This window comes from Mobula birostris, chromosome 25 (genome assembly GCF_030028105.1).
Source record: "Mobula birostris isolate sMobBir1 chromosome 25, sMobBir1.hap1, whole genome shotgun sequence".
Taxonomy (NCBI): Eukaryota; Metazoa; Chordata; class Chondrichthyes; order Myliobatiformes; family Myliobatidae; genus Mobula; species Mobula birostris.
Genome location: NC_092394.1, coordinates 3,556,489 through 3,569,017, shown reverse-complemented (window position 1 = coordinate 3,569,017; position 12,529 = coordinate 3,556,489). Strand labels below are relative to the sequence as shown.

The 12,529-nt window shown below is 51.5% G+C and overlaps 1 protein-coding gene across 1 annotated transcript in view; it reads right to left on the bottom strand.

Moving 5' to 3' along the window:
* LOC140187617 (leucine-rich repeat-containing protein 75A-like) overlaps positions 1-12,193 on the bottom strand; it is a 52,129-nt gene extending 39,936 nt beyond the window's left edge. The window contains exon 1 of the mRNA XM_072243125.1: positions 11,444-12,193. Within this exon, the coding sequence (XP_072099226.1) occupies positions 11,444-11,695 (252 nt within the window). The 5' untranslated portion in view covers positions 11,696-12,193. The remainder of the gene's footprint in view (positions 1-11,443) is intronic.
* Positions 12,194-12,529: the final 336 nt, after the last annotated feature.

The window sequence follows — 12,529 nt, the reverse complement described above, 5'->3', positions numbered from 1 at the left end:
CGGGTCTTCCAGCTATCCCTTGTTTTGGTTGAGTTAATCACAGGCACCTGATTCCCATCTTGGGGCTTGGAATATAAGTAGCCTTGGGGTTGAGTGTGGGCTGTTGGTTTGTCTTGTCAAGATCCCCTGGGAGCAACCTGCCGGTGGAAGACTACAGCAGCCACTTGCCATCTTTAGGCCACGTTGGGGAACCATCCCCTCATGGAGCCTTGCTGTCAGTAGTCAGGGCTGTCTTTGTGGTATGGATTTGGCCGTTTCCTGGGCCAGCTGAGTGGCTCTCAGCCACTCTGAGCTAGGTAGTGTGATGAGAATACACATAAATTAAGATGTTTGCTGGCCTGGGCTAGCACCAGTGGCATCAGCAGTTGGTCTGCCACCTGTCCTCAGGGGAGGGAGAGATAAGGCACACAATGAAGCAGCATTTGGAGATGTTAAATGAAGAAGCCATCAGTCTGGGTATTGTCAAGATCGGCTCCCCCTTTGAACCCTGAACTGTTTGAAGTGATGGACAGGCGATACCCCAGCAGGGGGATAAAAAGGGACAGGTTGGCTAAGGCACACACACACAACACCCCGAGGTAACGAGACCCTGGAAGCAGTGCCCCCCCCCCCCGCAAGTGGCGGGAGTCGTTTGGATGGCTGGTTGCGGAACCAAGCCTTAGACACACAGGGTGGAAAGGTACGATCAGCGGGAACCCGGTGTGTGTCCGCCCTTGCCTGGGGTGCCAGGTTCACTGCAGAGGATCGACCGCATCTGCAGGAGGGGTCACAGTCGGTGACCTCAGGTGACATCACAAAGGACTCGCCCGAAAGCTGCTTGTGAGCAATATCACAGGTGTGTGTGTGGAAGCCGTTTTGAATGATCATTCGTTCTTGTTCTCTCTCTCCTTCCCCCACATTGTCCATCACCATGGCAACGATTACTGCAAACTGAACTAAATTGAACTGAACTTTGCGTCACTTTGAAACTGGTCATTTATCCCTAGACAACGATAAAGCTTGATTGATGCTGTTATCTTAATTCTGTGCACATGTGTGTTTATCATTGCTGAACTGTTGCATTTATTATCCTTTCGATTACTGTGTTGCTTGTTTCTTTAATAAAACTTTCTTAGATCTAGTAATCCAGACTCCAACTGAGTGATCCATTTCTGCTGGTTTGGCAACCCAGTTACAGGGTACGTAACATAAGTGGGGTTCTTGTCCACGATTTTGAACGCTAAATTTGGGACGGAGTAAATTGATTGGGTCAAAATTCCCAAACGAAAGAAAAGACAAACAGCAGAAATGGAGGCTGAGGAATTTATAAAGGCGCCAACCTTGGAGGCATTAGAGGATGCCAGGAAATCGGAATTGGAAGCTGTGGCCAAACGGTTGAATCTTGCTAAGGGGAAGTCGACAATGAGGAGAGAGGAGATACACAGAGCTATCGTAGAGCACTATGTATCAAAAGGTGTGTTTCCCCAAGGCGAGCTGGAGGTGGTATCTATTGAAAAACCTGCCGGAGACGCGGTACAGGTGCAGCTTGAAAAACTGAGACTCGAGCACGAGTTCCGGGTACAGCAGTTGGAGCGAGAAGAGAAAGAGAGGGACAGACAGACAGTTACAGCGAGAAGAGCAGGAGAGAGAGTTAGAAAGGAAAGAGAGAGAGAGAGGCAGTTGGAGAAACAGAGGGAAAGGGAATTCGAGCTGGAGAAGTTAAGGTTAAGGGCAGAGCAGGGGCTCGTGCCGAACCAAGGTGGAGGGTTCCGGGCGACCCAGGAGGTTAGGCTGGTTCCCCCATTTGACGATACTGACGTGGATTGGTACTTTCTCCACTTCGAAAAAGTGGCTATAAGTCAGGACTCACCGAGGGATAAGTGGGTTGTTTTGCTTCAGAGTGTACTGAAAGGGAAAGCCAAACAAGCTTACTCAGCTTTGTCCGCGGAAGATGCCCAGAGGTATGAGATGGTGAAAGAGGCCATCCTCAGGATTTATGAGTTGGTCCCGGAGGCATACCGGCAGAGGTTCCGGAATGCGAGGAAGCAGTGGGACCGCACGTATTTGGAGTTTGCCCGTGAGATGCAGACATATTGTGAGCGTTGGTGCGCCTCAAAGGGGGTAGAGGGGGATTATGACAGACTGCTACAGCTGATCCTGATTGAGCAGTTTAAAGGTTGTGTCCCTGAGGGTATGAGACCCTACCTAGATGAGAAAGAGGCAGCCACGTTAGCCACAACTGCTAAGTTAGCGGACGAGTATGCGTTGACGCATAAAATGAAGTTTTCCCTGAGTAAAAGCTACCAGAAGGGTAGTCAAGAGGGCGGGGAGAGTCCGCCGGAAAAGTCAGAAAGTAAGCCGGGGACTAGTGAGAAGGATAAGGTAGACCAGGAGCAGTCTGGCAGGAAGTCCCCTGGGGTCATCTGTTATAATTGTGGGAAAGTCGGACACTTTGCGTCCAGGTGCTTTGCCCCAAAGAAGTAGACGGGAAAAGAGAAGACAGCGATTTTGACTGGCTGTATCGAGCTGGTACATGAACCGCGGGAAGGACAGGTCTGCCGAAGTTCAGGAAGGGCGCGAGAGGTTTATCTCGGCCGGATTGGTGTCAGTGAAGGAGGGGTTAAACCCAGTTCCAGTGCAGATCTGGAGAGACACGGGAGCGTGTCAGTCACTAATACTGAAGAGTGTATTAGAGCTTAGCTCAGAGACCCAGACTGGGGAGGTCAAGGTCAAAGGTGTTGGGGAAGGGACAGAGTCAGTCCCTTTGCACCAGATACACTTACAAAGCAACCTGGTCTCTGGACTAGTCATGATCAGGGTGAGGTCTGAATTACCGATGAAAGGCGTGGAAGTCTTGCTCGGTAATGACATCGCCGGGGGAATCGTGTTCCCAGTCGTGAGATTGACAGGTCAGCCTGCCAGCATTGAGGCCCCGCCCATGGACTCACAGGTTCATCACGGGACCGCGGTAGTGAATTTAGCTGAGACGTTTCTGCCAGTCTTGTACGAGACAGGGGTAGAAAATGAAAAGGAGTGTAGTGAGGCAAGAGGTAGTGAGGGAGCTGGGACAGACGTAGCATTAGCCAGGAAAGAATTTGTGCAGACGCAGGAGCGAGACGAGGGGCTGATGGTTTTGGCAGAGAGAGCTCTCTCTGACACAGACTTGACAAGGGAACTAGTAGGCTATTGTGCGGAGGAGGAAGTGCTAAGGAAGGAAGGGAAATCAAGTACAGTACCCACAGATGAGGAATGGGGGGTGGTGCAAAAGAGTTATGAGGATGAGGTTTTTAACCTGGCCCACAAGGTACCCCCCGGTGGACATTTTGGGGTACTGGAGGGAACAGTTGGTGGAACCATGGAAGAGGTTTACCGGCTGCCCGGGGGGAGGATGTTATTGATTATGGCTGACGTGAACTGAGACGGTCACAGGCTTTTGATACGCTAACAAACCTAGTCAGGGTTAGCGTGGACGTCAATGAAGCTAGGGGCCCCCTGATAAGAGGAAAGAACCATTTTGAAAAGATGAGTATGGTATCGACCAGATGGGAGAAGGCTATTGTTTTGGCCAGGTCTGCTGATAAGGTCTCTCCCTTAATCCCCAAACAAAGCGACTCTTTAGGAGAAGTAATTAAACGACTCGCACCCGTGTGTTTGATTGTCCCGAGGCGATGCAAAGAACTGGGACGTTGGGTGGTGTCTGTTACAATAGGACAGCCTAGTAAGCAACACCCATATAGAATGAGTAATTCAGTGACTAAAGGGCTGACGAACACAGAGGTGTGTATTGGCAATTTAATACGGCTGTCTGAAGCCAGCTTGAAAAAAATGAGTTCGGCCACACGAAGGTCACTTACCTGGGAATTGTGGTGACACAGGGGCAGCTGGCAGCGATGCAAGCTACAGTGCAGGCTATCGCTGACCTCCCAACCCCGACAGACAAGAGGGCCCTCAGAAGGCTCTTGGAGATGGTGGGGTACTGTAGGAAGTTTTGCAATAACTCTGCGGTCACTACCCCTCCCCCTCCTACTAAGCCCTTGCGAGAGAAAACTAAGTCAGAATGGGACGACCCTTGTTATTGTGGTCTGGGACAAAACCAAATGAGAGGTTACATTGATCGCAATTCATCAGTGTTTTTGGCCACTATGGAGTTTGCTAAATTGGAGCCTGGTCTAAGGGATTATTAATAACACATATAAAAGGGACGGAAAATGTGATTGCTGACTGTCTGTCAAGGTGCTGACAACTTCAAATTCTCTGTACTAGCCAAATAGCTGATAAAGATGTATATTTGTGTGTATCAAATAATGTACTCATGTTTGTAATTTTTACCCCGGTAAAAATCCTTAAAGGGGGGGAAGTGTGACGAGAATACACATAAATTGAGATGTTTGTTGGCCTGGGCTAGCACCAGTGGCATCAGCAGTTGGTCTGCCACCTGTCCTCAGGGGAGGGAGAGATAAGGAACACAATGAAGCAGCATTTGGAGATGTTAATGAAGGAGCCATCAGTCTGGGTATTGTCAAGATCGGCTCCCCCTTTGAACCCTGAACTGTTTGAAGTGATGGACAGGCGATACCCCAGCAGGGGGATAAAAAGGGACAGGTTGGCTAAGGCACACACACACAACACCCCGAGGTAACGAGACCCTGGAAGCGGTGCCCCCCCCCCCCCCCCACGCAAGTGGTGGGAGTCGTTTGGAAGGCTGGTTGCGGAACCAAGCCTTAGACGCACAGGGTGGAAAGGTACAATCAGCGGGAACCCGGTGTGTGTCCGCCCTTGCCTGGGCTGCCAGGGTCACTGCAGAGGATCGACCGCATCTGCAGGAGGGGTCACAGTCGGTGACCTCAGGTGACATCACAAAGGACTCGCCCGAAAGCTGCTTGTGAGCAATATCGCAGGTCTGTGAGTGGAAGCCGTTTTGAATGATCAGTCGTTCTTGTTCTCTCTCTCCTTCCCCCCACATTGTCCATCGCCATGGCAACGATTACTGCGAACTGAACTATTAAATCGAACTGGACTTTTGTGTCACTTTGAAGTTGGTCATTTATCCCTAGACAACGATAGAGCTTGATTGATCCTGTTATCTTAATTCTGTGCACACGTGTGTTTATCATTGCTGAACTGTTGCATTTATTATCCTTTCGATTACTGTGTTGCTTGTTTCTTTAATAAAACTTTCTTAGATCTAGTAATCCAGACTCCAACTGAGTGATCCATTTCTGCTGGTTTGGCAACCCAGTTACGGGGTACGTAACAGTAGGGATCTGGCTGTTTCCGTAGCCAGCTGAGGTTGTTGGCTGTAACTGTGACTTGGAGCAACCCTGAAGCAGAGATGGAACTGTCTGTTGTTCTTCAGTGTTTGTCTTTTCTTGTCCTCGCCTCTGTTGGGTAAGTCTGGCTGTTCTGCTGTTACCTGTCCCACCTTGGCGTGGAGCTAAAAGTTGAGTCCCGGCTTGTTGTAGGATAAGTCCCGGCTCTATGTCTATATACTGCCGTCTTGTGTTAGTGTCATGTTAAAGATGAGTCCTGGCTTTTTGAAGGATAAGTCCTGACTCTATGTTGATGTACAGTTCCCAGTCTGTCTCTGAGCTCCAGCCTCCGAGTTATCAGCCTCAAGTCCCAAGAGCCACGACCCCAGCCACGTCCTGTCCTGCAGCCATGACATGTCCTTGCCTGATTCTGGGGTCCAAGCCCGAGGCAAGACCCAGGTTCTGGGTCCTTGTCCAGTCTCTGGCTCGGACTCCAAGCACGGGCTCCTAGTTCATAGTTCCTTGTCTGCGTTCCCTGTCTAGTCCATGTCCTGGCCCTGGTCTGCATTCTTGTCCCTGCTCCTTGTCTGTATCCTGTCACGTCCCTACTCTAGTCAAATCCTGTTCCTTGTACTTCAGTGTCTGTGTCTTGTATTTGGGTCCGTTCCCAACGCCCCCATTGTGACAGTTTCGGTCTGTGGTATGCATGTGTACAGTTGAATGACGATAAGCGTGAACTTGATTGCAGTTTCTCCTCATCTCAGTTGCTTTTATACCGCTTTCTTAACCTGCCTGGCACCTTCGAAAGCTCACTCATGTCCACTCCCCTCAGCTTTAACCCCGCGATTACACTGCCCTTCCCCCACAACTCCAGCTCGCTGCTCCCGTCGGGATTAAATTTCACCCTGGAGGTACCCACCCCTCCCACAAGGACACCTTCACCTCCACCTCCATAACGAGTGCAGCAGAGTCAGGCTGACATCACTGGAGTGCTGATTCAGAGACCAATGCAGTCCCCCTGTGGTCGCCAGGGACACAAACACCACAGTAAACAAACCGTGAATGAACCAAAGCCATTCCCAGCAGCAGCAAAGAACAAATGTCTTGCTATCACTAAATCGCAGAGTCTAAATCCTTTTGTCTTGTACTTTGGCTTCCTGTTGCATATGTTCAGACCATAAGATTTCGGAGCAGAATTCAATCAGTTGGTGCATCGAGTCTGCTCCATTTCCCTCTCAGCCCCAGTCTCCTGCCTTCTCCCCGTATCCCTTTGTGCCCCAACCAATCAAGAATCTATCAACCTCTGCCTTAAATATACATAAAGACGGCCTTCACACCTGCCTTTGGCAAAGAATTCCACAGATTCACCACTCTCTGGCTGAAGAAATTCCTCCTCATCTGTTCTCAATGGACATCCCTCTATTCTGAGGCTGTGCCCTCTGGTCCTAGACTCCCCCACTATAAGAAACATCCTCTCCACACCCAGTCTATCGAGGCCTTTCAACATTTGATTGGTTTCAATGAGGGCAGCTCTCATTCTTCTGAATTGCAGCAAGAACAGGCCCAGGGCCATCAAACACTCCTGATGTGACAAGCCTCTCAATCCCAGAATCATTTTTGTGAACCTCCAGAACCCTCTCCAATGTCAGCACGTCCTTCCTCAGATAACAAGTCCAGAACTGCTCACGACACTCCAGGTGTGGTCTGACCAGGGCCTGAGAGCGCCTCAGCATCACAGATTTGCTTTTATATTTTTACATAATCACATTTGTGTGATTGTTCAATTAATTTTCTGTAATTGCACACCCATCTGTATTTTCTAGCAGTTTCTCTGCAGCCCAGTTTAACCTGACCGTCTGGTAGGCTGTCTCATTCAATGGAATGTCTCTTATCTATCTTGTTCGTTATAAAACCACAACTACTAGGGCCCTTCCTTTCGTTCCCTCGCTTCACCCTCTCCCTACAGTGGTGGTGGTTATTGTTTAATGAACGCAACAGGTGTCACCACAGCTGCCTCATTCTTGACTTCCAAAGAACCTTCTAGATCCCGTCTCCAGACCCAGCACAGCTGACTGGAGCCCAGATGGGACACACAGCCGGCTTTGCTCATTGCAGCAAAACATCACCCCGTGACAACACACTAACGCTCGGGGAAAGGACGACAACCCCCACCCTGCAGGAAGAGTGGACTGGAGGGAAGTTCCATTCTCCAATAAATGCCATTTATTGATTTTGGGGTCGGTAGAAAGCTTTGCACAACACTGTGGGTTGTAGGGCATGTGGGGAGATTGGGGGGAGGGGCAGGAAGAGAGGGAATGAAAGAGTCATGAACACAAGACCCCAACCACCAGCGACTCCCTCCCCACACCGGGTCTGCCCATATCCTTCATTACTTGCCCCGTTCCAACCCCATGTCCCCTGATTACGTGCACTCAGACAGCAGGGGGAGGGAGGGAGGGAATGGGCTCTTCATCTGATGCCACGCAGAAGCAGCTCCTAAAAACACCCACTCCCCACCCCCCTCACTTTTGTTAGCAGTAATCATTACTGGATGGGCGAGATAGGTGGAGACAGTATTACTGAGTGGGGGAGGTAACTGGTGCGGGCAGGTGGGGGTGTTACGTGCAGGGCCTACAGACTGAAGTAGACCTCAACACCCTCCCTCCCGCCTCATTCAGGTACACCAGAAGCAGACAGTCTTGTGCCTCAGCCAACAATCTCCTCCCTCACCCCCCCCCACCAAGAATCTGCAGCCTCCCTGCCCGATGATTATCTGTGTACTGTGAGAAGCTCGGTGCCAGCCTGCCACCCTCCCCCACACGGCTTCCTGCTTAACTCAGGCACGTCGGAGCTCAGTCTTTAACCCTGTCACAGCGGCAGTGTCCCATTGGTAATTTAACAAGATCACAGACGTGTCCGAATCTCCAATCTGAACCTACTCACCCCTCCCACACAATTAACCCCTAGATCTCTCACAAAAACACCAGCCCATAAGGCATAGGAGCAGAATGAGGCCATTCAGCCCATCGTATCTGCTGTCATTACATCATGGCTGATTCATTACCCCTCTCAACCCCGTTCTCCTGCCTTCTCCCTGTAACCATTGACACTTTGTCTGATCAATGACGCTCTGTCTAATCAAGAACCCATCAGCCTCTGCTTGAAGTATACCCAATCATTTGGCCTCCACAGCTGCCTGTGGCAATGAATTCCACAAATTCACCACCCTCTGGCAAAAGAAATCCCTCCTCATCTCTGTTCTAAATGGATGTCCTCGTATTCAGAGGCTGTGCCCTCTGGTCCTAGACTCTCCTAATACTATATAGGAAACATCCTCTCCACATCCACTGTTTCGGCCTTTCAATATTTGATAGGTTTCAATTAGATCCCCCTCTCCCCATTCTTCTAAACTCCAGTGAATTCAGGACCAGAGACATCAAATGCTCCTCATACATTAACTCTTTCATTCCTGAAATAATTCTTACGAGCCTCTTCTGGACCGTCTCCAATGCCAGCACATCTCTTCCTAGACAAGGGGCCCAAAACTGCTCACAATGCTCCAAGTGTAGCCTGACCAGTGTCTTATAAAGCCTCAGCATTACATCCTTGCTTTTGTATTCTAGTACTCTCGAAGTGAATGCTCACATTGCCATTGGCTTCCTTACTGCAACTTAACCTTTAGGGAATCTGGCATGAGGGCTCCCAGGTCCCTTTACACCTCAGATATTTGAACTTACTTCCTGTTCAGAACATAATCGATGCTCTTATCCTGCTATCTACAGACCCCCCTCACCCCACGGTGAGACAACAATCTGCTCCCAAACTATTCTGAGATACCTGCAGCGTTGCCTTCCCACTCAGGATCCCGGTTCCTGCACTAGAATTCCATTCCCTGTGAATCCTTTGAACAGGAGTTCCCAACACTTATGCCATCGAACAATACCATGAAGTAGAGGGTGCAAGGACCCCAGATCGGGAACCCCACTTTGAACTGATTGGATTCACTGGGAAATTTACAAGACAGAGAGTCAGGGATGAACTTAATTTGCCAAATACATTTGCGTGTTAGGAATTTGCTGTGGTGTGGGGGTCAGAGTGTGACCCAACACAACAACAATCAACAATTTTATAGAATAAAGAATTACCTAAAATAAAGTTACAGGTTAAAGAATGGATGTGGAATAAAATGTACAGAAATATCAGCATGTACAGTATAAACAGGGTTTAAAGTGTTCGCTGTGCAATGACGGGGTTAATCGAGGGAGTGGGGGGGCCTAGCTAAAGCTGCTGATCAGATTAACTGCCTTGGGGGAAAACGTTTAAGGTGGTGTGAAGTTTTTTTTTTGCTTTAATTGCCCTATAGCACTTTCCAGAAGGGATATTTTGGAAGAGGCAGTTTGCTGGGTAGGTATTGTCCATGGTGGCGTATTAACAGGAATAACATCCAGAAAAATCAGCCAGTCTAGCACCAAAATCATAAGGGTGCTAGATTATTCCAAAGCTGACAGCACGACCATTTTGCAGACTTGGCCAGCTCTCAGAGCGGGGAAGGATTTTGTCAAGGACAGTGAATCGAGAACTTACCAGTTCCTGCTCTACCTGGAGCGGTATTTTCTCAGGAAATAGTAGGTGAAGTTATGAAGCCAGTGTTCTGGGCAGAGTCTGGAGGAAAATGAAGCAGTGAGCTGGGCCAGCAGGGAGGGCAGAGGCCTCTGCCAGGGTGAGGACAGTCGACAGCTACGAAGGCGTCACTGCCCCCAAGCACATCTTTCAAAGGACCAGCCCGGAGCAGCTTCACTCACACAGTACAGCAGCCAAGCTCCCGCTGGCACTCAACACTCAAGGCACTGTAATGCAGTAGTTAATGCAATTGCTTCACAGCATCAGCGAGAACAGTTCAATTCCCGCCACTGTCCTGAAGGAGTTTGCGTGTTCTCCAGTGAATACGTGGGTTTCTGTGCGTGCTCTGGTTTCCTCCCAGGGGTTAGAGTTGTGAGCTACTCTGACATCAGAAGCGTGGTAACCCCAGCACACTCCTTGCTGATCAGACTCAAACAACCATTTCACTCACCGTTTCAACATACATGTGACAACAACATTTAGATTGGGTTTGAAGAACGTTTAGAACTGTCTGCTGACTTGGACTGATGACCTCTGGCAATGCTCTGAGACATGGCAGGAATCCTTCTCTCCAAGGAAAGATTTGGCTCCTTTTGACACGTGTCCCTGTGGCAAACCACTTTGTCATGATGGAGAGGTCCAAGAATTCCTGAGAGTGATTCCGTCCGGAGCTTAGCTCCTGGCAGGGTTACCTATGACGGTAAGGTCAGACAATGAGCGATCCACCCACGATCTCATCGGTGGAGCTGGCGGAAAATGGCGGCGAAGGCTGCAGCAGTGAAGGGTACCTGGTTGTCTTGTATTCCATGCCCTGGACCCTAACCCCGAACGGTCAAGGACCGAGTGGGGGCTATCTGTACATCAGCCTCCTCATGTTAAACAAAATTATGCACAGGCATTCTCCACATAGGGAATAACCCCTGAAAGAACATCACACTCGACTCGCGCGATCGCACTACAATGGTACACAGCAAGCTCCCACAAACTTGCTTCAACTGCAGCCTGCCTACAGCATAACAACTAGTTTCAGAAACTCCCTTTTCACACCACCTTAGTTCAGAGGGCAGACACAACTCCACCAGTGCCTCAGTGGCTTATTCAGCAGGGTACAGTACTAGGTCTTGGGGTCTACCCCTGTAGATCCCTCAAAGCTGTCACACAAGTTGACAGGGCGATGAAGGCGTTTGGTGTGTTGGCCTTCTTTAGTCAGGGGGTAGAGTTCTAGAGCCACCGGGTAACATTGTAAAACCCTGGGTCAGATGGCACTTGCAATACTGTGATCAGTGCTGGGCGCATTGTTGTAGGAAGGATGGGGAAGCTTTGGAGAGAGTGCAGAGGAGATTTACCAGGATGCTGCCCGGATCAAGAGAGCATGTCTTATGAGGACAGGTTGAGTGAGAAAGGGGTTTTCTCTTTGGGGTGAAGGAGGGTGAGCCCGACTTGATAGAAACTTACAAGAGGCACGGATCAAGGGGACCTTTACCCAGGGTAGAAATGACTAAAGCCAACGGGGCATAATGTCTGGAGGAAAGTAGAGGGGGGTGTTAGGGGAGGAAAAAAGGAGAAGAGGGGGACGGGGCCGCTTGTCACCTCACCTGTCGAAGGCTCCGCAGCAGCTGCGCCGCTTCCTGCTGCCTCCCCTGCTTAGCCAGGCTCACCAAGTCCTGGATCAGGCCGACCCGCCGCTGGTAAGGGGCCGGGGGTCCGCTCCTGCTCCGCCGCTCCTCCGCCTTCAATCCGACGGTCGGGGGGAGGTCGCCCCCACCGGGGTCCGGCGGCTTCATCCTGAGGTCAGCGGCATGGGCCGGGCCCGCTGCCCCCCTCCCCTTCGTCTGCTTGCCTCCCATGGCCGAATAGCCGTCAAAGTCCCGCGCAAACTTCACATCAGTGTGACGGGGGCCGCTACGCCGAGGCCCCGGAATCCCCCGGACTCACCGCCTCAGTCCCGACACGGGCGCCGCCCGACCCCCGGCAGGAGGCATCGAGGCCGGGGCGACCTCTCCCCCAAGCCCCGACCCCGGGCCCGGGGCGGCGGGAGTAGAGGTCAGAGGAGGGAGACCGGCCTCGGTCCCAGGCCACTGTCCGCTCACTACTCCGGTCAAAGCGGTCAGAGTTCGGCTCCGGGTTCTCCGCCCCTGGGGCTCGGCTTGGGCACCGGGTCTGCTCCTCCGTGTCCCGCCGCTGCCTTGGCTCCGTGCGCCGGTTCTCCGCCGCTGGGGCTCCGTTTTGGGCACCGGTCTCCTCCCGTGTCCCGGCTGCGCTCCGAGCGCCGCTTCCCGCCCTTATCCCCGCTCCGCTCCCCTCCCGATCGGCTGCTCCTTAAAGGCGAGAGGCTGCCTTCTGCAGCGATTTAAATTCGGCCACAATGAGAAACGGCGCCCGTACCCTTGAGCCGGGGCGGGGTTAGCATCGCTTAACCCTTGGTGGGTACAGTCCGGGTGGAGGCGGCCGCTCCGGCACCGGGCATAGGGGGCAGCCCTGCCGTCTCACAGCACGGCAAGATCCCAGCATCACTGTGGGCCAATGAGGGGGTCGTCTGTGGTCGGGACTTGGGAGGAACTCCCGAACCCTTTGCTGGGGCCCTGACCACAGCATCTCGGGACGCTCCTCCCTCAGTCCCAGAGCGCGACGCTCCCTCAGACTGCTCCTCCCACAGTCCCAGAGCGCGGCGCTCCCACGGA